Genomic DNA, 23,135 nt, shown 5'->3' with positions numbered 1-23,135 from the left:
CACCTTTACATCAGTATGGGTCTATGTTATCCATACTGAACCCCCTAGTGGCCCTCAGATGCTGTAATACAACAGGCTGCCCAATTGATGGGGAGACAAGAGTGCCTACGGCCAGATGCAGGCTCTGAATGGTGGTGGAAAGGTCAGAGAACCATCTGCTGCCATGACTTAGGCGTCCAGCCCCTAAGGTAATCCAGTCTGGACCCATTAGGGTCTTGAGACAACAAATGTTTAAAGACCAGATTAGAGCAGGAGTTCAGTTTTAAAAGATCGATGGACAGCATAATCAGGAAAAAATATCTGTTAAACAGGCTCAAGCACTGAGTATTTTCAGTCCAACCTTTTCAGCCAAACTAGATGTGAATGTAACTCAAGAAGGGTCTGGATGGGGGCTCTGGCAGAGCCAGAGTTCTTTGTGAACCCCTATGAGGTTTTGGTTACAGGTTTGGCATGGAGCAGAATAAAGATACATCACAGTTGAAAAGCATTTATTGGCTACCTATTCTACACTACAGGTGGTAGAACCAGTAACTCAGATTTCAGAGGTTATCGTTAAACAACTGGGCCAGTCCAGGGGTGGGTAAAAGATCTATCACACATCTCTATGATGGGGGTGGCCCAATCACAAGCAGTGGTGCGCTCAGTTGTTCTGCTTGCCTGCTTCTCAAGGAGTTAGGAGAAATTTATGCCTGTTGCGTGTTCGAGTGCATGCGCAATGCCATGTGGAGGGCTTATCACAATAAAGATTGGCGGATTTGCTGCGTAGACCGGTCAGAACTCAGATCTGCGTTGTGCTTCCTGCGGCACCAAACGCCCAACAGTGGCAGTTCCGTGTATTGGCCAGCAGGTGGCAGCAGAGACCACGGAAAGAACGTCTGCGGGACAGACCCTGGGGATCCGTTCTCTTTTGATTATAGGGGAAGAACACAAAGATGGAAGAGGAGGGAAGGGGGAAAAAAATAAAAGAAAAAAAGAAAAAATCAAACCACAGCAATCAAATAAAAACTTCTCCAAACGTAGCAAACATGAATGTCTGTCAATAAATAAATGAGTAATTGAATTGATGTCCATTTCCCCTCCCCCCCGCTCCCCCCAACTTCCGAGATGAAAAAACACCTGGTATCAATTGGACAGATGCACACAGTGAAGCCAGGGATGGTCTGAAACGCAAAGCAGCTGAGCAGCTTTTAGAAGGAAACAGAGTAGTAACAACTTCTGTACCTACATTCACCACTCTGAGATCCTGTCTGGGTCACCCAAGGCTTGTAAATAACCACTGGGTCGGTTCTGATGTCGAGTGATTTGTTGTCAGTTCTCTCATGGTTCTCCGGTCAGTTCTCCGGTGCCAGGATCTGCCACAGGGCATTCTGACCACGGGCATCATGTTTCTACGCTGCCGCCTGCATTTAACAGGCAATGGGACTGCCCAGCATGTGCAAGGCAGCACCTCTTTCACACCACCAGAATGTTTAAGGCTGTTGGGATTGCTGTTAGCGTCCCATTAACACTGAGGCTAGAGATACCCTTAGGACTGACATTACTATTAGCATTACTTTGATGGTGCCCTATCTGGGTCATTTCCAGGGGATGTCAGGAGTAAGGCATAGTGTCAGGAGAAAAAGAACAGACTCTGTTACTTTATAAACGTGATAATAGAGAGAGTTCATTGGAAAAAATACAACTCTTAAATAATGCAAAGCATGCTTCTGATTGGATGCAGGCATCATCTGGGCTCTGATTAATATTACTTTTAAGGTAGAGATTATTGTTACCTTAATGATTGTTTTTTGGATTATGATCAGGGTTAAGGTTCCTTTTGCTACAAACTTCTAGCATCATTTTTGTTGTTACATTTGGAGTTAGGGACGACTTTAGAATCAGGGTAAGGGTTAGGATTAGAGTTACATTGTGGGTTAATGCTGTTATCTTTACAGCTCCTGTGAGGGTTGGGGTCTGGGTCAGGTGTTTAAAAATGAAATGAAAAAAGAATTTAAAAAATATATTGAAAGCTTCAGATTTCCTTAATCTTTGTGGGAATCATATAATGTACAACTCAGACCTAACTCTTCGTGCAGTGACTGCCTGTAAATTTGCTGGAGCCTAATATAATATGGCCTTGTGCTTTCCGCTAACTCACCTTCATTTCATTTTCATTACATTTGCTTGGTAGTCAGATTTTGGTGTGTGGATATTTTAAAACAATCTAACTGACATTAGCAAAAAATTAAAAATAAAATTAAAAAAAAATGCACAACAGCATCAATTGTATCAATTTTTATAGATAAGATAAAGAAGAGCAGTTTCCCTTAGTTTTCTGTGCCTCTTTACTTTCTTACCCTCTCCCCTTGTGTGAGAAACTCTCAAAGTCAAAGATTTCTAGTTAGGCAAAGATGGCAGCGATAGCAGCAGTGCTTATTCATTATTGCAATACTGCGCGCACATCCCCTGTTGGCAAGGGAGAAACTGCACACCAGTCAGTGAAATCAATTCTGTTCTGTGCCCTAAACCCAATGCAGGTGATGCTCTCATGGCTCTCATTGGTTGAGCATCTCAGGCTCACAGACTCCTCGAGACTGTGGCTAGGATTCATTTCCATATAAGGTCAATTACCAACCTCTTGTTTTTAGGTCTGCCTTGTACTTTTACTGCGGAGATAGAAGGGCAGTGTTTCCAAAAGTCAGTACATTCATTCTGTCCTGTGCTGGGCTCTACCCACCCTGTATTTATCTTGTGCTTGTCTCAATTCTCCCCATGTCAGAATGCCCCCAGTCTGAACTTAACTCTGTTCAGCAACTTTCTTGGTGCAAAAACTACTTATACAGCTGTTTTACAAGAGGGTTATACATTCAGTTAGGGCCTACACTATGTATTAAAAATACTGGAAACTTCCACTGCAAAAACACAATCTACCTCTCCCATCTGTGCAGCCTTGCAGACCCAGAGCACGCCAGGTTATTTCTGCTTTCATAGCATTTGCATGCTGTAGGGTGAGCACAAGGTTCTGCTGCTTGATTCTTCTGCAAGAGCTGCCTACCGGCAAATGGTTGCAGGGATGGAGGATGTGACAGAAAGCATTTGTCTCCACAAGAGTAGAGTTACATTCAGTGCAGAGAGTGTGAGAGTCAGGTTGGTGTGGAAAAGCACTGACACGCTGGGGATGATGCAGTGCTCACATGTCTAACACTCACAGACATTACTGTCAGAAGGATGGTGCTGTATTGTGCTTCTACCTTTGGCAGCCCCTGGAGAAATGCTGTGGCACACTGAACACCTTTGTATTGCACTGACTGCTGCCATGCAGCATGGATTTAACACACCAAATCCAGAGCAGCATCACTGCATCTAACTTCCCTGAGAAAAACTACTGTAGCTGAAGAGATGAGGAGGCAGCTGCTCATCTGCAGAACAAGCAGTACTGCCAGACATTGGGCCAGGTGAGCACCTCCTGCTGCAGCGTGATGATGACAGGGCTGGAGATGATCTGCAATGCCAGCTTAAAAGTGGGAGTCATGAGTCAACATGGCAGGAGGACAGAGGTGTTAGGGAGCAGCCAAGGCATCAAAGAGTATCAAAAGGCTTTGAAAAGAATCACAAAGTGACAGCCAGGAAGACTGGGATTATCATGAGCAGCAACCTGGATGCTAGAGATTATTTGCTCCCATACTAAATGGTAGAGATCTTGCTGCAGACATCCCAAAGCCAGACAAAATGGGAACCCAGAGCTCTGCCTGCACGAACCCCACAGCCATAGCATTGCAAGCTGAGCTGCCTTGCTGTTTGTTGCATTCATCCCAATCCCTGTGATTGAAGACTCAGAATGCAGTCGAGGCGATGACTGAGCATGTAAGTGACTTAATTCAATAAAAGACAGGAGGGCTTGAGAGGTCAAGGGTGAAGATGGGACTCCTCTTGTCAAGATGAGAGTGGCTCAGAGCTTGTGCTGCTGCCTGGTGCCTGGGACTGGCAGCCTGACTCTAAGTCCCCATCTAAGGTGCTCAGCTTCACCTCACTGATGCTGACCTGCTCCTGCATGGTGCTGCTGCTGTTGGGGCACTCGGGCTGTGCTTGGGATGGGCAGCACTGCAAAGGCGCTGGGTCACAATCCAGGCAGGTGACTGCTGTGTCTGGCAGGCTCAGGTCAGCATCTTCAGCAGAGCCAGGAGATATGAGAGCATGAATGTGGTTGAACCCCTTGTGTCCATCACTGATACCATGTGGAAGGCTGTCATCCGAATTGCAGCGATTCGTGCTTAATAAAAACTCTCCATTGATGGAAACACACTGCACATCACTACTTGGTTTGGATCTTTGGGGTTGACAAGGGCTCGAATCACCTAGGAAGGCATAGAAACACAAGGGTTAGTGTCAAACGTTTGCAAGTTCAATCATGAAAGAGGTTGTTGATACTTGGTAATAAGAGTGGCGGCAGGAAGAAGCAAATAGGCTTCAAGCAACAGAGCCATTGTCTTGAAAGTGATCCTCATGCAGGTCCAGCTCATGTGTTGTTTCACTGTAATCTGCTTCTTTGGGTCTACCTAGTGGGCAGCAACACTCGAGCTGTTACTGACATCACTGAAAAGAACTGGAGATAATTGTTCTATTCCTAAGAGCTTCAAGGTGCCTAGAAGCACAAATAGAAACCAGCAGTATTTCATCACTTCACCAAAAGGAAGGTCAAACACCTGAGCTGTGAAGAGCAGTTACAGAACCTATGCATAAGATCACACCAGACATACTTTGTTCTAACAACAGTTATGGCACATAGTCCATTTCCTTCAATATTCCCAAAATGAAATGATGTGGAGCATTACAGGGAAAGAAACACTGCACACAGACACTATGACCCTGATTAGACTCAAGCAGCAGACTTAAAACAAGTCAGAGTTTTAGATTCCAGGATATTTCAGGACCTATCATGTGTGAAATTCAGTTACACAACAGTGCCTAGGTGCCTGCGTTTCAAGCAACTTTCAGATCACAGCCATGTAAAATAAAAACAAATTCAGTGCAGAAATAGCAAGCCTGTACCTTAATACTCATGAGATTATCCATTTTTTACAGCACTCTGACTAAGTTCTAAAACTTGCTCATCCCAGTTCACTTCAACAAGTTTCACCAGTTCAAGCAACGCAGTTCTGAGATCCTATGTGTGTTATGCAGATAGAATTGAACAGTGCAGAAATAATCTCTGACAGCTTTAAGAGCTCCGTTCTGCTTACAAACTCTCAGTCCAAAATTATTCGCAGTTTTAAGGAAATGAACACCTGAAGCAGTTGGATCATCTGCCATTTGCTGTATTTGATGCATCTTGGCATCATGATTAGCACAAAGGGTTTTCTGCTGTCCTGCAGAGATGGACAAAGTCCTGCTTACAAATGGACCAAGTTTCAGCGTACAGCAGAGTTGGTAACAGACTAACAAGCCACGTCATTCAATTCATTTGCTCAGGTTGTTATGCACTCAGATAGGAAACAGAACTAACTGTTGAATTCTGAAGGTAATCTGTGGGGTCCTGTAGAGAGTGTTTTTTACAGCTAGTTAGCTGAGAAGGGTCGTAAACACGGTGCAGTTAATCAAGCAGCCATAACACCTGCAAGGACAGTGAGAACATCAGGATGCCCTGTGATGGTGAGAAACTAGCCATGGTTCTGGGAACTCAGCAAGGGAGTATCTTTCAGGATGATAACAACAAGCTGTTAAGATACTCGGGGATAGTATGTAATTGGGAACCAATGATGAGCTCCACTTTTGCAATATGTATGAGCTAATTATCCGTATTATAAATGTACACGCAGCCAAGGAATAAACGAGATTAGCTGATCATATGTCAATGACAGGTGTGGTCGTCTGCTTTTCTCCCGCCGTTCTGCAACATACATACATCAAATGAGATGAGATGAAAGGTCTTTTCTCATGGTATATTGATGAACAGGGTGAAGATACTGCTAAACAAGTTTCTTCCCAGCAGGGAAGAAATGAGGATTTTGGAGCGTTTCTAGATAAGGTAGCCGGAGCCATAGAGAAGGCTGGAGTACCAGAGTACATGAGGGAAATAATGCTAAAACATTGTGCACTTCAGAATTGTAATGCTACAGCTCGTGGCATTCTAAGTACTTTGAGGAGTAACTGGACAATAGAGGAGGCGTTACACAGATTATCGAGCGTTCCTACAGGGGCTCAGGCTTTCATAGTTGAGGCTATTAAAGAGCTAGGGGCAGGATTAAAGGCACAGGCTGAGGCTTCTCAGAATCAAGTGTCAGCAGCTCTTGCATCCTTACAAGCGTCTGCGGTAACCAGTGCAGGCCAAAGCACCTCTGTTAAATGTTTCCGGTGCGGCGTTAAGGGACATTTGCGACGGAATTGCCAAGCTGTCGGTGTGTGGTGCCAGAACTGCCGCTCGGACAACCACAACACCGTCACCTGCCGTCACCAGTCGGGAAACCTCAAGCCCAGCGCGAGAAAGAACAGCGGCCGCGCTCCGACACAACCAGCCGTTCCCAGCCAGCGGCCGCCTGCCGCCCCCCTCCACGTCGCTCACCGCGTTGTCGGCCTCTACGCCTCCCCCGCCCTTCAGTCCGCCTACGTCGCTCGTCGTGCCCCCGCCCTCTGCTCCGCCCACATCGTTCTCTGCACCTCGCCGTGCCGCCCCCCCCTCGTCGTGCGCGGCAGCATCTGTGCAGCCCGTGTAACGTGGTTAAAGACACGGACGGACCGAAACCAGGGGATCGTTGTGACCCCGGTCCAGTAGATCCAGAAAGAGAATCGGACGTATTTCCTCCTGATGATACTTTGTTTGGAGCAGGAATGACAAATTTCCCTACAGCGCACTGTGATGTCTCAGAGCAAGGCAGAAAAGAAACAATATTAAGGGGTGATGCTGACACGTTGCAAACCTTTCCTAATCAGGTCCCCCGTTTGGAATCCCTGCCTTGTGAGGCAGTGAAGGAGCTAAGGGAGTCAGTGAGAACATACGGAGTTCAGTCAGCCTTTACATACAATCTTTTGGTTGCAAACAGTGACAGTTACTCTATGACCCCTCACGATTGGAAAACTGTGTTAAGGATGATCCTCTCTCCTACGCAATACACCGTGTTTGTCTCTGAATACCAGCTACATAATTTGACTGATACCTCTTTGCCTCAAACTGGGACAAATCCATGTGGCACAGCACCTCTTCAACTGTGTCAGACAGATGTCACTCACGTTCCTGAATTTGGCTGTCTAAAATATGCACATGTAACAATAGATACTAATTTTTCTTACGTATTTACCAAAGCACATACAGGTGAACACAGTCATGACACCCGTAAACACTGGTTATCTGCTTATGCTGCTATGGGAATCCCACATACTACAAAAAGAGATAATGGGCCTGCGTATACCTCTAAGGCCACTCGAACTTTCCTCCAAGAAGGGTGTGTTAAACATACTACAGCCATTGCTCATTCTCCCACTGGACAAGCTATCACTGATCACATTTATCAAACATTGAAATCCATTCTTATTATTATTAAACAAAAAAGGGGGAATATGGGAGACACGCTACAAGAAATATTATGCAAGGTTTTGCTTGTTTTGCTTGTGCTGAAGTTTTTGAAAATATTATGTAAGGTTTTGCTTGTTTTGTTTGTGCTGAATTTTTTGAATCGTGTTCATAGAGATACAGCTTATGTGGATCGTCATTTTGAGGCTTCCCCAGTGCTAAAGGAACAGCGTATGGTTAATGTTTGGAATATGGCCATAGGACTTTGGGACTGTTCCCTACCACTGACAACTTGGGGTCGTGAATATGCTCGTATTTCCACAGGGACTGGCCCTATGTGGGTTCCAGCATGATATCTTCGGTCTCATCTGAAGGCAGAAAATAGCATCCAACCTTTATAGTAATTGTAATTGTGTGTTTCTTACTTAGTGGTATTGCTTTGTAACTTGCTGTGTTATAGATAATATTAGTAATAGTTTGACATAGTGTGTGATTTTCTGTTTTACCAATGTAGTCTCAAGATTTAGAATTTAAGGCATTAGCTAGGATGTTGTGTGCTTCTTCTATTTTAGTAATAGATCAGATGTGTATTAAACAGGATTTGATCTAATCAATGCTAGAATCTACAGGAATAGCTCTTTTAATGTTTTAGTACTGTTTGGTTATGATGTTATTATCCTATTAATTAGCTTTTCTTAATTTGCAAAGACAAAACCTGGAAAGGAATCCCAGACAAAGAGATGACCCTGTATCATAGAATAGATACCTCTCTTACATCCAACTAATTGGGATTTTTGAAATATAACCATGCATCATTTTAGACAAAAGTGCACGCTAATAGAACTAAATTTGATAGTTTATTCTGTTTTCCAAGCAGGTGTTCCACTTGGGCTCTATATCACGCACTGGCCAGGCGGATGTGGTGTACAACTGGAAGAAATCCTTCAGACCCTGAATGCAGGAGAGAATCTGTGATGGGTGAGAGAGGAAATGTGCACCTTGAAGCAGGGGACGCCCTGCTGGCACTACCTGTCGCATCCACCACCAACATGGCTTGCTGTTTCTCAAGGGTCAATAAGTAATAATGCCCCTAGTGATACTCTAGTACGTTTGTCCTCTAAAATTGGTTCTATTTGACATGTTACTTCATAAAATTGCACGATCATTAATCAATTATTAGCCCGGATAACTCAGTCGGTAGAGCATGGTTATGAGCATCTTAAAAGCATTTATTGCACAAATTTTAGTGGTCATTAAAATCAATATATCAGAGTATATGAAAATTGAAGACTTTTCCTGAGCAGTTACAGATTAACACAATGGGACCCTCATGGATTTATTTTCAGGTTACAGAAACTTAGGTTGCAGTACAAACATGTTTGTTCTTTTTAGTGGGTTTAACAGTAATGTTACGTTGTATTTGACTTGTCTCTTTTTTAACTTTTAGAGTATTGTCAATCGAGGCCTTGATTGAGTTATAATAGTTATGTTATTAATTTAAGTAGTGTTGCTATTCTATAGGCAGTATTGTAAGAAGAATTATACGGAGCGTCCGTCATGGATCCAGATAAGTTCACAGAACAGCAGCTACAAAGCAGGATAAAACTACATGAGAACTGATTGAACAAATGAACTGAACTGCTTGTTAAATATGATTAATCGGTCGTTAAATCAAACCCTTTTTCAGCCTAAAAGAAAACGGGGGAAATGTAGAGAGTGTTTTTTACAGCTAGTTAGCTGAGAAGGGTCGTAAACATGGTGCAGCTAAGCAAGCAGCCATAACACCTGCAAGGACAGCAAGAACAACAGGATGCCCTGGGATGGTGAGAAACTAGCCATGGTTCTGGGAACTCAGCAAGGGAGTAGCTTTCAGTTGATAACAACAAGCTGTTAAGATACTCGGGGATAGTATGTAATTGGGAACCAATGATGAGCTCCACTTTTGCAATATGTATGAGCTAATTATCTGTATTATAAATGTACACGCAGCCAAGGAATAAATGAGATTCGCTGATCATATGTCAATGACAGGTGTGGTCGTCTGCTTTTCTCCCGCCGTTCTGCAACAAACACCTATATACAAATTTAAGAACACAACGCAGTAACTGTTACTGTTTATTAACAAGCAGTTTTAATAATACGATAAAAGTATGTCCTGAGAAAGGGAAACAAACATGCTTCTTCAAGGTTTTTTAGCTGTTCTGGATCTCAGCCGTCGCTTGATGATCAGATGATCACTTTCCTTCTTTTGTTCCTCAGATTCCTGAAGAAAACATTTCAAAAGTTACTCATCTTTTCACACAAGACTGACAAGCTCTTCTTGACCCACGCAAACATATTTCTTCCCCTAAATGGATTTCAGAATGGCATTTGCTTATTATATTTTATTCAGAAAACTATGGGATACCAAGATCATTTTAATGCAGCTTAATCACAAGGAACAAATATGGAGAATGTACAAAATCCTGTTTATCTTAAAAAAGCACACACATCTGAGGAAAGCCTGAAGGCAGCTTTCATTTTGAAATGCTTGTTTTCAAAAGAGTATTATAATACTTGTTTTGTGAAACATGAAGCGTTCAGAAAACATTTTTAGCCTCAATCCCTGTAGCTATGACTTGCCCAGAATTTCAGTTCTCGGTTCAGTTCCATGTTCTCAGAACTACAGTGAGAGAAGAAATTGTCTCATCTTCTTCATCCTCTAACAAAAAAAATATAACATTTTGGTTTCTGCCCGTATCATTCGTCAAATCATCAAAAAATTCAGAGGGATATTACAGTATGGGCAAATGATCACTATGCTGAACAGAAAAAGGACTCTAATATAATTAAATGATGCAGTTCCAACAGAGCAAGAATGTTCTTAGCACAATAGCTGCCGACAGAGTCATGAAACTGGCACATCAGATCCTTTGCAAGTTGGCTTAGACAGGAGATCATAGTTTAAGCATACCTAAAAAGCTGTCTAAGTTGTGCTCTAGAAAAGCGTGTAGTAGAATAATCCCACTCCGACACACTGAAATTATCTATGATTCCAAATTAGAAGACATCTCCGTGATTGCTACATCACCTACTTAGTAAACTGTAAGCCAGCCAAACACAGAGATCTTTGAGGACAAACTAAAACAGAACAGCAGGAAGACCAACAAGAATGACTTGGTAGAATAAAGAAATACCTCAGTACTTTCAACCTCCTCCTGCAAATAGATGAAACCTCCAGTCTGTTTGGACCCCTTAGTAGTTTATTTTAAGCCAAGACTACAGTACAATCGCTTACCGAAGAAGCAGGTATATCTAGAGGGCCAGAAACGACAGTTGAATACAGCTTCCTTTTGGATCGTTTTGGCTTGGTCTCTCCTTCTTCGAGACTTTCAGGTTCATTTGATTTAGGAGAACTTACTGCTGACATCAGCTTCTTGGCTAGAAGAAATTTGTTTTGATACATAAACCAATCAACTTACTGGTTTTGTGAGTCTTTAAATCAATGAATGCAAAAAAAGCTTTGTAACAAACTTGGTTTATAAATGACACGTAAAATTTAAGTGAAAATACTCAGAAATTGTATTTGTTCGTCGAGGTTCTTTATTGCTTCTATAGCTGAAACAGTTTATAGGTTCAGGTACGGCAGCTTAAAGCACACATTAAAATGGAGTATGAAAGACAATCATGGCTCAGAAGTCGCTGGAAGTCAGAAACTTCAGCAGGAGTTAAACAACAGGCCTAACTTTCGTGCTGACAGAAGCACAAGACAGAACCAACTTTCTCTGTATACTTGTAGGTTTTCACAAATGTAATAATGAATCTCTGAAGAGACGAATAAATGCATTTACTTCATAAATCAAAGGAAAACTTAACATGGCAGACAAGTCTAAGAACACATACATTAATAGCCTACAGCAGAAACAAGCCATTCTACAATGTCTAGAAGACATGGAATAAAACTTATTCTACACCAACCTTTAGAGTGTATAATAGAAGGAGAGCTTTGAATAAAATCTCCAACTTTTTGCAGTGTTTCATCCTTCTTTTTAGTCAGTCTTGAAGCATGTACTCGCTTTCTCAGGAAGTAGTCTTTTCCGGATTTCTGTTCAACAGAGATATGAACATGTGAAACAACAGATGGGAAAAATCTACTACTCATACTCTGACCATGCCAAGGATACTGCTATCACATGTGAACATCTGTTTTTAATAACTGCCATGCATATTAATGATATGAACCTTAGTTTAATACAAGGGCTTCACTTACAAAAGCACACGATAATACACTAAAGCTTCTCTTCCCAACTATTCAGTGTGCAATATCCTTCCCTCCAAATCATTACACAGTACAGCCATTACACGCTCTGGGGACAGACTGACTTGCCCTTTGGTTAGCTTATGGAATTTAATAGGAAGAGCTCATAAGCATGTAAGATTCCCATTCAGGTATACACATAAGGATAAGACACTGCTTCTTTCGTGTGACCACACAATTACAGGAAGTCCCAAGCTAGCTTCAAAACTAGAACAAAAACCAACCATTTTCTCGTCACTTGCAGAGGGTGAATTAAAAGCCATGACAGATTTTGTATTTTTCATGTTCTCACTTTTCACAAAATCCTGGGAAAATAAGACAAGTTTCAGCCATGATTCTTTTGGAAAGAACAACTGATGTCACAAAAGTGAATACTTTAAACACTTTTGCTAATAGTAGGGAAGTATTTGCTAGTGGTAACTATTCCACTGTAAATCAAATAATAAATAAGCATTCAATTATAAAAACAGGACATGAAGATATCAGTATTAGACATCTCATGATGTCTAAAAAGCTGATTTATGTCTACAGGTTTCAAAGAAAATACACAATGAAGTTAAAAGAAATTCCCTTCTCTTAAACCATTATCACTGAGCTTGGCTATTAGTTTTGTTCATTAAAGCAGTTCATTAATTAAATTCTTCAACTACTTTACTGAGGTAGAAATAGCATTTCTTAATGCTTGTTTTTAATGCTTTTTTTTATTGTAGAAAGACAAAAAGTAGTCAGAGCCACTTTATCAGGCTCTGCTAAGAATCTGAATGGAGTATCACCACCCACTGTATTTCCAAGAATTAAGTTGGTTAATAAATACTTTGTTTTTAAAATATATGTAACTGCTATTTTATGAAAGTTAGCAATTAAAAACTTATATAGGAATGATTAACATCATCTGCTAACAAAACAATATCCAGAAATCCTGCAGAGGAAGAAAATAAGTTCAATTTGCTGTGCCCGTTTCAGTGGCTCCATGAATTTTTTCCAAGTAACTTATCTAATCATGAGCCACTTCATAAGCATTAACATGAGGAGAGTTTTCAACAGCACCTGACAAAAATTCATCACACAATTGTTTCAACAGCTTTTTTTCCTATCAAAGGCTATAAAAACAGGTGATCTGATCACCTTGAAAGGGATAAATAAATTAAAACTTGGGAATTGTTTAGAGAACATGAGATCTTTTCCTACTCATTCCTTATCAAAAGCAATACAATCACAACATTTTCAGATCTGAAGTTTCATACTAACCTCAGATTCATTTAATGAAGTGAGGCTCCTAGTACATGGACGTGACAAATAATTGCCTTCAGCTTTGCATCTTAATGGAATACTTTCTCCAGTTTTAGTTTTGCTTTGTTGTTTCCTAGGCTGTAAATATTTAAAAGGAGTAAAGATTAGGCTATGCATTAAACCTCCAAAATATCTCGAGTTTTCTAAAGTTACAGTGTAAAACCTCAAGCTCAGACGCCACATGAACACGTAAGCTGAAACACAGCACAAGTGTGGGAAGGTAGTAACATCTATTCATTGTGTGATCTTCAGATACACCCTACTGGGTCTCACTAACAGTCTCAGGCAGTATTCTGCCTCCAAAAGAGAGAAAGCGAGACATTATTTAGGGACAAAATCTGTAACGCTGGTCGTTTTGTCATCCATTCCCCCCATACTCTGCACGCTCACAGCTGCTATGTTAGAACACCAAAGGCTAAACCTCTGCCTAATCTTCAGCATCCACATACGAATACATGGAAAACTGCATGGAAAAGTTCCATAATGTACACAGAGAGATGGTGTTCTAGTAAATAAAATATTTTTGAGAAGATGAGAGCTCATGTTTGAGTGGAAGACAAAAAGAACCAACAAGTACTCATCACTGAATATGTAGTTAAAGGACTATATGCTAAGAAAAATGATTCCAGCTCCAGTATCTCCTAGGAAAACAGAAGAACAAAAAGGGGTTAACAAGATGTTAAGTACTGACTTTCTATAAATATAATCATACCTTTTCATTTACAGAGTCATTCCTTCTACTTTGTCTTTCTTCAAGTAAAGGTATTTCTGGCAAACACTGAGGGCTACTGTGGTTAATGTGTTGTTTTAATTCCTTTATAAAGTCATCTTTGTCAGCCAGTTCTTTTCTTAACTCTTCTATCACAGTTGCATTATCCTAATAAACAGTAAAAACTGCTGAGTTGTGGGATTGGCAAAAGGAATTAACACACACAAGCAGTATTGCAATTACTTAGTAGCATCAGTTTTAGAATTGCAGGCTAGAACACTTAACTATTCAAGAACAGTAACATTTCACGGGTTTGTACGGTCACTGTTACAAGTGCAGTAGTCACAGAATTGCCTGGGAAGTTGTAATACAATATATTTTGATTCTTCTATTTTACTTATGTGCTTCAGCCTTCATCTCTCTTAAGATATAATAACCCGAGCTTTTATTTGTTCCCAAATCCTCGGTACTGTGAGAAAGTCGGCAGTTGTAGGGGAAGTTTTGCTATGAGAACATCTTTCTTCTCAGAGAAAGTGAATCCAAACATTCTCAAAAGAGCACAACTCATTTAGTCTTCTGTTTAGCTTCTGAAATTCTATGCTACGGCTTAGATTGGCTATCCTGATTAAAAGCTGGATGTTGAAATAAGAAATGCAACTTCCAGAGATCATCCCCCCTCTGCTTTTTGATGCTTCCCTTAATCTCTCTCCACGTCCCCTTCTGTCTTTTCATGCCATTGTAGATACTACATCAGAGAAAGCAAAGAAAGTAAGAAACCTGAGACAGAACTACTGTCTGAGTATTGAGCCTAGCTTGGGATCCGGAAATGCTGTGAATTATCGGAAAAAGCTACAGTTGTCCAGTCTGACTGTAGGATCATAAGCATCAAACTGACATCTGCTTATCTGAACTACTGAAAAAATTGAAATTTTAGTAATTAACAGAAATTCTGTTTCTGAAGAACAAAAATAAAAGCTGGTGCTTTTTTTGGTTAGTTGCACATGATGTCAATACGACAGTGTTCAAGAACAGAAGCACACCCAGAATACAAAGAGCAGGTACAGGAGTCTTACAGAATTTATGGGTAGCTAATCAGGTAGGAGGAAAGGAGAGCTGACCTTGCTTGAATCCTTTAAGGCAGATTGTCTCAGTTCTGCTATTTCTGTCTCTTTTTGTATGGCATTAGAAGCCAAAGTTTTGAGCTGTTCTTCCAAATCTTCTACTAACTGATCTCTCTCCTCACGCCACTTTTGAAGATTATGGTCCTTTTCCTCCAGCTCCTATATTTCATGTTGAAAGAAAAGCATACACAGTAGAAACAAGCAGAATCTTTAAGACAGACTAGAATTAATAAGTTTTTCATATAGCGTAAAGAAGGATTCAAGCTGATAAAAAGAGTTTATGGTAAGACATTTCAATTAACATATCGTGATGTCACTCAACAAGATCAGGTTATATGCATGTATTATATATGTATTTACTATGCAGATTATTGTATTTAAAGCAATCTGCCAGTGCTCTGTAGTGACTAATTATTTGAATATCTTTCATGGTCTACCGCTAATTTCAGTTGGCCACTTTCATTTTGCTCCAATTTTTTTTTTTTTTCACCTTTTTCCTGTTGCTTGGAAAAGGTGCTCTTAATTTTTATTAAATGAATGATGCAAGAAAAATACCTGTTTAAGTTGTTGGATAGTATAGTCTTTATAATCCAGCTCATCCTTAAACTGGTTATTAATCCTTTCAAGTTCTTCCATCTTGTTCCTGAGGGATTCCTCCACAGAACGCATCGTGGACACCTGTAATGTAAGCACAGCTCATGGTTCATTAAAAGACTTCTGTAATCCAACCTGGCCAAATACTTCTTTGTTAAATAAAGAGGAATTCACAAACAAGTGCTGAGTAGGAAAACGACAGCAAGTGCAAGGTTACCAAGGAAGACATGAATTCATTTTTAAGCTTCAGTTTTCCACCCCAAGCACACCCAATAAACTTTCAGACTAAGATCCTGCAAAATGGGTTTTAAAATATCTACTTGTTTAATAATTAAATTTTAACTATTAACATCACTGAAGCTGAAATTGAAGAAAAAAAATATACATGCTTATATTAAAGAGCCTCTGGAAATTAGTCTATTTCTCTTCAAGTAAATAGCATTCTTCTTCCCAGTTATCAGCGTTTTTTCACAAGACTTAGGTTTTAGGCTTTGGAGTTACCACGGATACCAATGGCAAGTCACCAGTAACGTAGAGATAATAACAAGTCCCCTCCAGAGGCAGATTAGCTATTCTCTTCACAAACCTTATTCCAGACTACTAACCAACTTTACTTTCCTCTGTTCATTATCTATGCGAAACCATGTTTTAACTTCTGGTCCCCTCTAGAGCTTCAATGGCAACTTTACCTAAGATTTGCTGCTAGCCACACTAGTGTGAAATTTCCAGCTTCATAGTTAAAGTTTGAGAAGTTTTAACAGCAGAAAGCCAAGCATAATCTTACAGAAAAAAATAGCTCAGTTGACTACAAACCTCGCTTTGTACTTGCTGAATTTGTTTCTCGGCATCAGAATGTTTGCCTTTTAGATCTGCATACTCTTCTTCTTTCCTCTGCAAATCTTTTTTCAAATTCAGTACAAGGGCAGAACTCTCAGAAAGAATATTTTCTAGCCTTATGTTAAAAATAAAGAGACAAAGAACATTACTGTTACACATCTCATGGAAACAGCAATTACAGCTTAATCCATGCCCTGCCTGTTGGTTTCTATTTGTAAATAGACTCTTAAATCTATCTAGACCAGTGACAAGATTTAAACAATTACTTTTGAATTTCAGCTTGCTTCTCATAATCAGATTCTGAAGCAATAAATTATTCAGATGCTATTCTGAGGGATGGACAACAAAACCACCAGAAATCCCCATATTATTCTTTATTTCCTTGCACACTCCTGTTTTCCCTTGGAACTCAAGTAGCATACCAAAGCATCTTAGTAGTAGTAGTTAAAGTAGTAGTTTGGCCATTGATAAGCATGCAAATGCATTAAGTCAAAGGGATGTTCCCATTAACTATTTTTAACTCTAGTTCATTCTCAAAGGGCTCTAAGTTAACTCAGTGGTTACTTATGATTCTATACGTTGCACTTTCTCCATTTCACTCTTCTCCTTTTTCCAAAGAGAGTGTTTCATCTGCTCCAAGCTGTTTTTCAGCTGCATAACTTCTTGAATCAGATTTGCTTCTTTGCTACTTAACTCTTCAACCTTTTTGTCTGCATTTGCAGACTTCTCCTGCAGAGTTGCTGTAACTGTCTCTAGATTAACAATAATAGATTCTTTTTCTTTAAGTAATTCATTGAGTTTTGACACATTGTCTTCCATTGTCTTGGAAGCCTCCAGGAGATACTCAAGCTCTTTTATTTTTACCTCACAGTTGGCAACTTCCTTGTGAAATTGTGCAATCACTCTCTGATCTTCTGCAGTCTTTTCTTCAAAGTCCTGAGTTTTCTTTTCTATTTGCTCATGTAACTGATTCACAAGATCATCTTCCTGACTAGTGTGAGTTGTAATCTCACATAGCTTCATTACAAGTTGACGATTATGATTTTCAGCATTATTCAGTCCCGCCTTTAGGTTTTCATTGTCTTGAAGCAGTGCTTTGATGTGCTGACTTTTTTGTGAGGAAACATCAACAATACTTCTGCATACTTCCCAAATCCTTTCAAGACTATAGTTAAAGGAGAGGTCCTGCACAAGATCTGAGATGGAAGAAGTCTGTGACTGAATGCATGCAGAACTAATTTGAGATGTCCCTGGCTCATCTTTTTCAGAGTCTGAGGAATCCTTTACACTGACAAAGTCAGTACCGATGGCGTGAAACTCTAAGTGACATTTGTATAATTCATCTAATTTGGTCCGCATTTCTTTTACTTGTGACACTTTATCAATTATATATTCTTTGGCAACTTCTATGTTGTTAGTTAGTTGGGCATTTTTGTCTTCTAGTGTCATATTTATAAATTTCTGTTCATCCAGTTCAGAAGCAATTTCCCGATAGTCAGCTTGACCCTGCAGAATTTGTTCACGGAGGACATCAGCTGTTTCTTCAGAAAAAGAAAGCTGAATACGCAGGCTTGTTACCTGCTTACTGAAATCTTCTTTTTTATTTTTTTCTCTTCTGCATTGTTCGTCAAGCACAGTTAAATGATGTTCCAAGATTTCAGTTCTTTCCCTCAGTGCTAGTACTTCCTTTCGGTACGCGGAGCACTTTTGTTTCATGTGTTCAATTGTCCTTTGCTCTACAGTGTTCTTTTTCTTTCTCTCATTTACAACTACTGTAAAACAAACAAACAAACAAACCAAAAAAAAAGGGGGAAAGGAATGTAGCTCAGATTGATTAAAATCATTATTACATAGCAGTTCACAACACCAAGTAGCAACTTCTAAGTGAAACACTGTCGTAATATGCAAGCCATACCCTCACATCACATAGTATTTGATACTAGTGAAGGAATTCAAGTCCTCTGAACACGTAATCAGGTGCCTCAGATTTCTATACAGAATTAAGAGCAAAAGGTTTTCAGGCTGGAAGAACACGTTTACCATGGCACTACTCAAACCTTCAACTCCACACCAGTAGAAAATCTAATTAGATTTAAGAAACATGGGAACGAGATAGATAATTCACAGCTATATTCTTTCTATCTTCCGTGCTTCAGCAATCCCTATAAGGCAGCCAGGAATCACTCCATCTACATCTAAATGGTAGATAAACAGTTCTCTAAGAAATTTCATTCCAACTCACAGTCCTCTTACTTTCAAAAGAAAGATAAAACCCTGGACAAGTTGATCACTTAAGTGTTGATATCTGTCTCTCTTATTCAGTTCATCTCTAAACAAAATATGAGGATTCCTACTTCTGTCCACACTTACTCTTTTGCATATAAAGTTCACTCATAAAGTTGTACAAATTTGCAGATTCAAGTTTCCATAAATATTCCATTAGCTTGGGGCTGTTTTTTTCTTTAACTGGTGAGCAATTAGCTAAAATCACATGCATTTTCTTTCTATCAAAAGCGACTTCTGCTGTATTTCATCATTGCTTTAGAATCCTGTTATGTCCATTCCATAATATGCATACTTTAAGTATTAAAAAAAATAAATATAAGTCAAGACTTACTAGGGATTGGGTCACCACAACAATATATTCAATGGTGATTCTTGTACAGTCCTTTTATTACTACAACTACAGAAATGCAGAATTTTATAGCGCCCACGTGCAGCCTGCATTACATACAGATTCACATGTACTGCATGGAAACAGCCTCTTAACTCATCTAAGGAGTTTTATATACAGCCCTCAACTGATTTAAAAGTCATACTGAAGAAACAGCAGTGGCATATTCCACCCCAAACCAGGTTTTGGGTTTTGACTGCTGCTCCCAGCAACACTAGTGAGGGGAATATGATTTATAAGTAATCTAAACACTTTATGCGGAAAACAACAAGCAAGCACTAAAGCAAGATAAATAAGACTAGGGAGAAGATGTGTAATGTTCAGTCTAGAAGCTCCTTACACAGGAAGTAGGGAAAAAGCATTATTACAGAGCACAGGAAACAAGACCTAAAAGCTCAGAGAATGGTGTAAATACCCTGAACTTTAAGCTGAGATAACCTAGCATCTCCTAAAACACTTTTGCTCGTGCTACTTATATAACTAATTCTACAAAAGAACCAGCACAACATACCTGTGCTCATTGTTCTACTGTGTATATTTAACATAGCTAAAGAATATATATTAAGAGTTTTTTGAAATTGGACGCTATTAATACTCACAAATAGAAGAAAATTTTAAAATGATTGAATACTCAGTACTTCTTAACCGAAAACTTCATGCTGACATTGTGACTATCAGCTACCCATTTTAATTCCTATGTGGAGCATTGCTGTCATTAATTTTTAAATGAGAGCTTTGGTCATATGATTAGAACAAACCCACTACTATTTGGAGTATGGAGGAGTCCACATCCCTCCCTCAGTCTCTGGTAAGATGCTTATATGTGATGCCATTCAGTGGTCACATTAGGATTCAATATTTATGCCAAATAAAGGCAGCAGGGACAAATCATCCAAGAACAGCATCTCATCCAAAGAAGGCCTTGACTTTCTCCCTTGCACATATTTTGCAAGAGGAATACAAGAAAGGAAGGGACTACAGCTAAGTTTTAGATTTTCCCTTCTACATTGTATATGCCTTCCGTAATTCTAGGAACACTGATGCTCAGCTGTGCCCAGAAGTGAAGTTAAATGCATCAGAGCTTATCCAAACCATTTTGCTCAAATATTGCCCATGAGTGAGCAATTAGCAGGTCGTCAACAATTTTGATAGTTGCTTCAGGAAAAACAAAACAAACAAACAAAAAAAAGCACTTGAGCAGCTGATGCTACTCAGAAGATCAGCAACAGCAGTTGAAACAATCCTAAAGAAACTGCTTTAAAACAATTACCAAATCTGCAAGTGCATCAACAGATGAGGAAAAAGCAGCAAAAAGGAAAAAAATAGTGCAAAAACTTTTATTCTTAAGCATTCAAAAATGAACAGCATAGGACCTTCTGAAAAAGGGATATTTACATAACAGTTACTTCTATTTACAGTTTAACACAGTGGCTTTTCTCCTTATACCATAAGGTAACGTGCTTCACAGCCTTTTGCTTCCTATCCGGAATAGGAAGCAATTTATTGTTTTGGAAGACACCCTGTTCAACGATGGAAGAAACTGTACCTTTCTTTGGAGGTGGCTCTTCCACAGTAGGCTTATCTTCATCAGTACTGCGCTTTCTTCCCACTTCCAACTCAGTTTTATCTTGTTTCAGTGCTTTAACTGAAAGCACTGAAAATTGGCTGCTTTCAGTTCCTTTATTAGTGTTCTCTTCTGCCGGTTCTGCTTTAATGGTAGTTAAATGGTAGGTAGTCTTTTCCTGTATTGATATAAGATCAGTTACATTGAAGCTTAACAAAAGGAGCACTTAAGTCTCAGTAATCTTCTGTAGGCAAATATTTACACAAAACCATACAGCTAAAATATTTACCCGGTGACTCTATAGACATCAGTTACAAATCTCAATAGCAGACAGAACAAGTACACCTTCAGATAATGACAAGTGCAATACTCGGTAGAGTATACAAGGGAAAGCAAGAGCCTAGCAGGTTACAAAGTAAAAGACTTGCACACAATCAAGAGTTTACCAGTTTATCAAAGAATTTCCTGTTTCCAAGATGTCAACAAAATTACAAACATGGTCAAAGAGCAAATGGTCAGCTCTCATACAAGTTCATCACATCACACTTCTGCTAAGCTGCTAAAATCACTTTCATCGTGACAGATATAATCCAACCTTAAAGCTTAGTCAGCTCTGTCACGCATATTTTAGATTGTGTCCTTGACCACAAGTGAAGCTTCCTTACTTACAAGATGACGATTGTTAAGCCATGCTGGCACTGCCAAGGACTGATTATTCATCTTTAGTAGCTTATGAAAAGAAAAGCCTCAGAAGTGTTCAGGCCACACAATCTCACAGATAGAGTTGGAGCCTTGTTCTTGGAAGAAGTAATAGGTGAGGACATGACTACTCATCACAGTCAGCTTTAATACCATGGAAATACTAAGTTGCAGTGATGCAGACAGTCAAAGACTAAGAAGGGTCAAGTTGCTAAGCTTACAAGGTTAGAGATCTGAGTGACAGAATTAACTATAACTGTTTTCAGAGCTACTTCAGGCTACCAAACATCAAAAAATGAACAAAAACCACCAGAAGTGGTATGCACACATACTTAATCAAGCTAGTCTTCACATATTCAGTAGCTCGCAGTACATTAGTCAGGATAAAGTTTTATGGACTGCATAGAACGTGGAGATATCCTGACCATTCATACTCGTACTTCCAACTCTACTCAACATACTTTTACTGTTGCTCTTCCTCTGATGTAGGAGTGTGAGGCAGGAGTTAGTGGAACACGCTGATATTTTTGTTGTTTGTGTTAACAACAACTACCTTCAGATAAATTTGAATTGTTTACAATTTCAAGCGAGTACCAGCTACATACAGAAAATCAGTTTTCCAAAAATGTGTTGATTACAAGCATAGAATTAGTGTTTTTCTTTTTTTGTATAAGGATATGGAGATGTGTAAAACTCACATAATCTTTTACTTTTTCCTCTAAATGAGATTTTAAGTCTTGTAGCTCTGTAATAATGTCATCTTTCTGCACCACGATGTCCATTAGCTCTCGAACCCTTTCATTTTGTGCATTCATTTTCTTAGAAATAAAAAATAAAAAAAATTCAGTCATCAGATTCTAATGTAGTGTTAAGTAGCTGAATTACACAATGCATTAAAGGCAAATTCAGTTAAGCTAAGCTCGGTAAGAAATCTATTAATTGAGCCTACTGGAATAGCATTTTAATCTACCACAAGTTGGTATTAAAACAATTTTACACAACATCTTCTTGATAAAGTTACCTCAGTTGCTTCTTTAAGTTGCTCAACAGACTCATCTAATTTAATCACCTGCATTTCAAAGTCTGTAACACACAGAAAAGGTTGTATTACATAAGTAGCCAATAGATAGTTTATTAAGTAATCAATTTTTCCAGATATTCTAATGTTTAGGTAGCTTTTGAACAGATTAATTAATTTGCATGTGGTCTTCACTTATTGGGAGTGATTCAAAAGTTTTCTATATTTCTTGGAACGAAAACATTGCATCAACAAGGCATAAAGAAGAGTAGAGATTACAATATAAAAGTAAAAATCAAGATATAGACATTTAACCCCATACTTACGAAAGCGTAAAGCTGCTAGTTGCAGTTTAAAGGAGAGGGAGGAAAAAAGAAAAGAAATAACCAAAAACCGTGGAATTGCTGAACCTGAATATACACAAGGAACAAACTATCACTTATCTACAGGCTATGGTTCCAAAGGTAGAACATCTCCTCTAATTCCTACTCAAACTGGTTATTTCTATTTTATATTAATGAACTATTTCTGTCTTCTACCTTTCACATCGCATAACTCACCTTTGTTCTTCTGCATTAGCTCTTCTTCAGTTTTAAGTAGTTTGGTGTTTTTCTCTGTTAGCTCTTCTTTGGTCTCCATCAGTTCAAAGTTAGTTTTCTCCAGCTGCTTTTCAAACCAGCCAGTATCTTCCTTCGGGTCCCCCAGGGATACAATGGAACTATGTGCTGCCTCAGCTTGCTCTTTAATATCCATGACATCATAATGCACAGAATCAAGAATGCCCTCAGGATCAACACAGGTGTCAGGCACTATGCTATGTTCTCCACCCTGAAACGTAATTTATAATCA

General features: G+C 39.4%; 3 protein-coding genes across 3 annotated transcripts in view; all 3 read right to left on the bottom strand.

The window, feature by feature from the left end:
* Positions 1 to 4,228: 4,228 nt before the first annotated feature.
* The window catches only part of LOC146752416 (cytosolic carboxypeptidase 4-like), a 356,854-nt gene continuing 337,947 nt past the window's right edge, over positions 4,229 to 23,135 (bottom strand). Inside the window, exon 7 of the mRNA XM_085531855.1 lies at positions 4,229 to 4,334. Within this exon, the coding sequence (XP_085387981.1) occupies positions 4,331 to 4,334 (4 nt within the window). The 3' untranslated portion in view covers positions 4,229 to 4,330. The remainder of the gene's footprint in view (positions 4,335 to 23,135) is intronic.
* On the bottom strand, positions 9,592 to 16,761 carry LOC146752420 (uncharacterized). The gene is made up of 10 exons (XM_085531868.1): positions 16,754 to 16,761; positions 16,308 to 16,446; positions 15,456 to 15,578; positions 14,898 to 15,059; positions 13,783 to 13,947; positions 13,029 to 13,148; positions 12,005 to 12,085; positions 11,441 to 11,567; positions 10,761 to 10,903; positions 9,592 to 9,746 (listed from the first exon to the last, which is right to left on the bottom strand). Exons 1-10 carry the CDS (start codon positions 16,759 to 16,761, stop codon positions 9,666 to 9,668), a joined length of 1,149 nt encoding a protein of 382 aa, XP_085387994.1. The 3' UTR covers positions 9,592 to 9,665.
* On the bottom strand, positions 16,571 to 23,099 carry LOC146752419 (uncharacterized). Its single transcript, XM_085531852.1, has 5 exons — positions 22,847 to 23,099; positions 22,290 to 22,351; positions 21,967 to 22,086; positions 20,552 to 20,747; positions 16,571 to 18,103 (listed from the first exon to the last, which is right to left on the bottom strand). The coding sequence occupies exons 1-5, from the start codon at positions 23,037 to 23,039 to the stop codon at positions 16,896 to 16,898; spliced, it is 1,779 nt and encodes a 592-aa protein (XP_085387978.1). The 5' UTR covers positions 23,040 to 23,099; the 3' UTR covers positions 16,571 to 16,895.

This window comes from Coturnix japonica, unplaced genomic scaffold (assembly GCF_054131305.1).
Source record: "Coturnix japonica strain WE unplaced genomic scaffold, WE-NBRP24 Scf045, whole genome shotgun sequence".
NCBI lineage: Eukaryota > Metazoa > Chordata > Aves > Galliformes > Phasianidae > Coturnix > Coturnix japonica.
The sequence above is the reverse complement of the archived record's forward strand: the minus strand, read 5'-3'. Positions and strand labels throughout refer to the sequence as shown.

What these genes read in the sequence shown, in the direction of transcription:
- LOC146752420 (XM_085531868.1), bottom strand. An exon ending in TTCAGCAAGTACAAAGCGAG is followed by an intron (nt 15,579 to 16,307) that starts GTTTGTAGTCAA and finishes CTTACATTACAG; the next exon opens with GTGTCCACGATGCGTTCTGT. An exon ending in CTGCAAGTGACGAGAAAATG is followed by an intron (nt 11,568 to 12,004) that starts GTTGGTTTTTGT and finishes TCTGTTGAACAG; the next exon opens with AAATCCGGAAAAGACTACTT.
- LOC146752419 (XM_085531852.1), bottom strand. Translation starts at nt 23,039, where the DNA reads ATGGATATTAAAGAGCAAGCTGAGGCAGCACATAGTTCCATTGTATCC. An exon ending in GCTAATGCAGAAGAACAAAG is followed by an intron (nt 22,352 to 22,846) that starts GTGAGTTATGCG and finishes TGTGTGTTACAG; the next exon opens with ACTTTGAAATGCAGGTGATT. An exon ending in AGAGCCACCTCCAAAGAAAG is followed by an intron (nt 18,104 to 20,551) that starts GTACAGTTTCTT and finishes TTTGTTTTACAG; the next exon opens with TAGTTGTAAATGAGAGAAAG.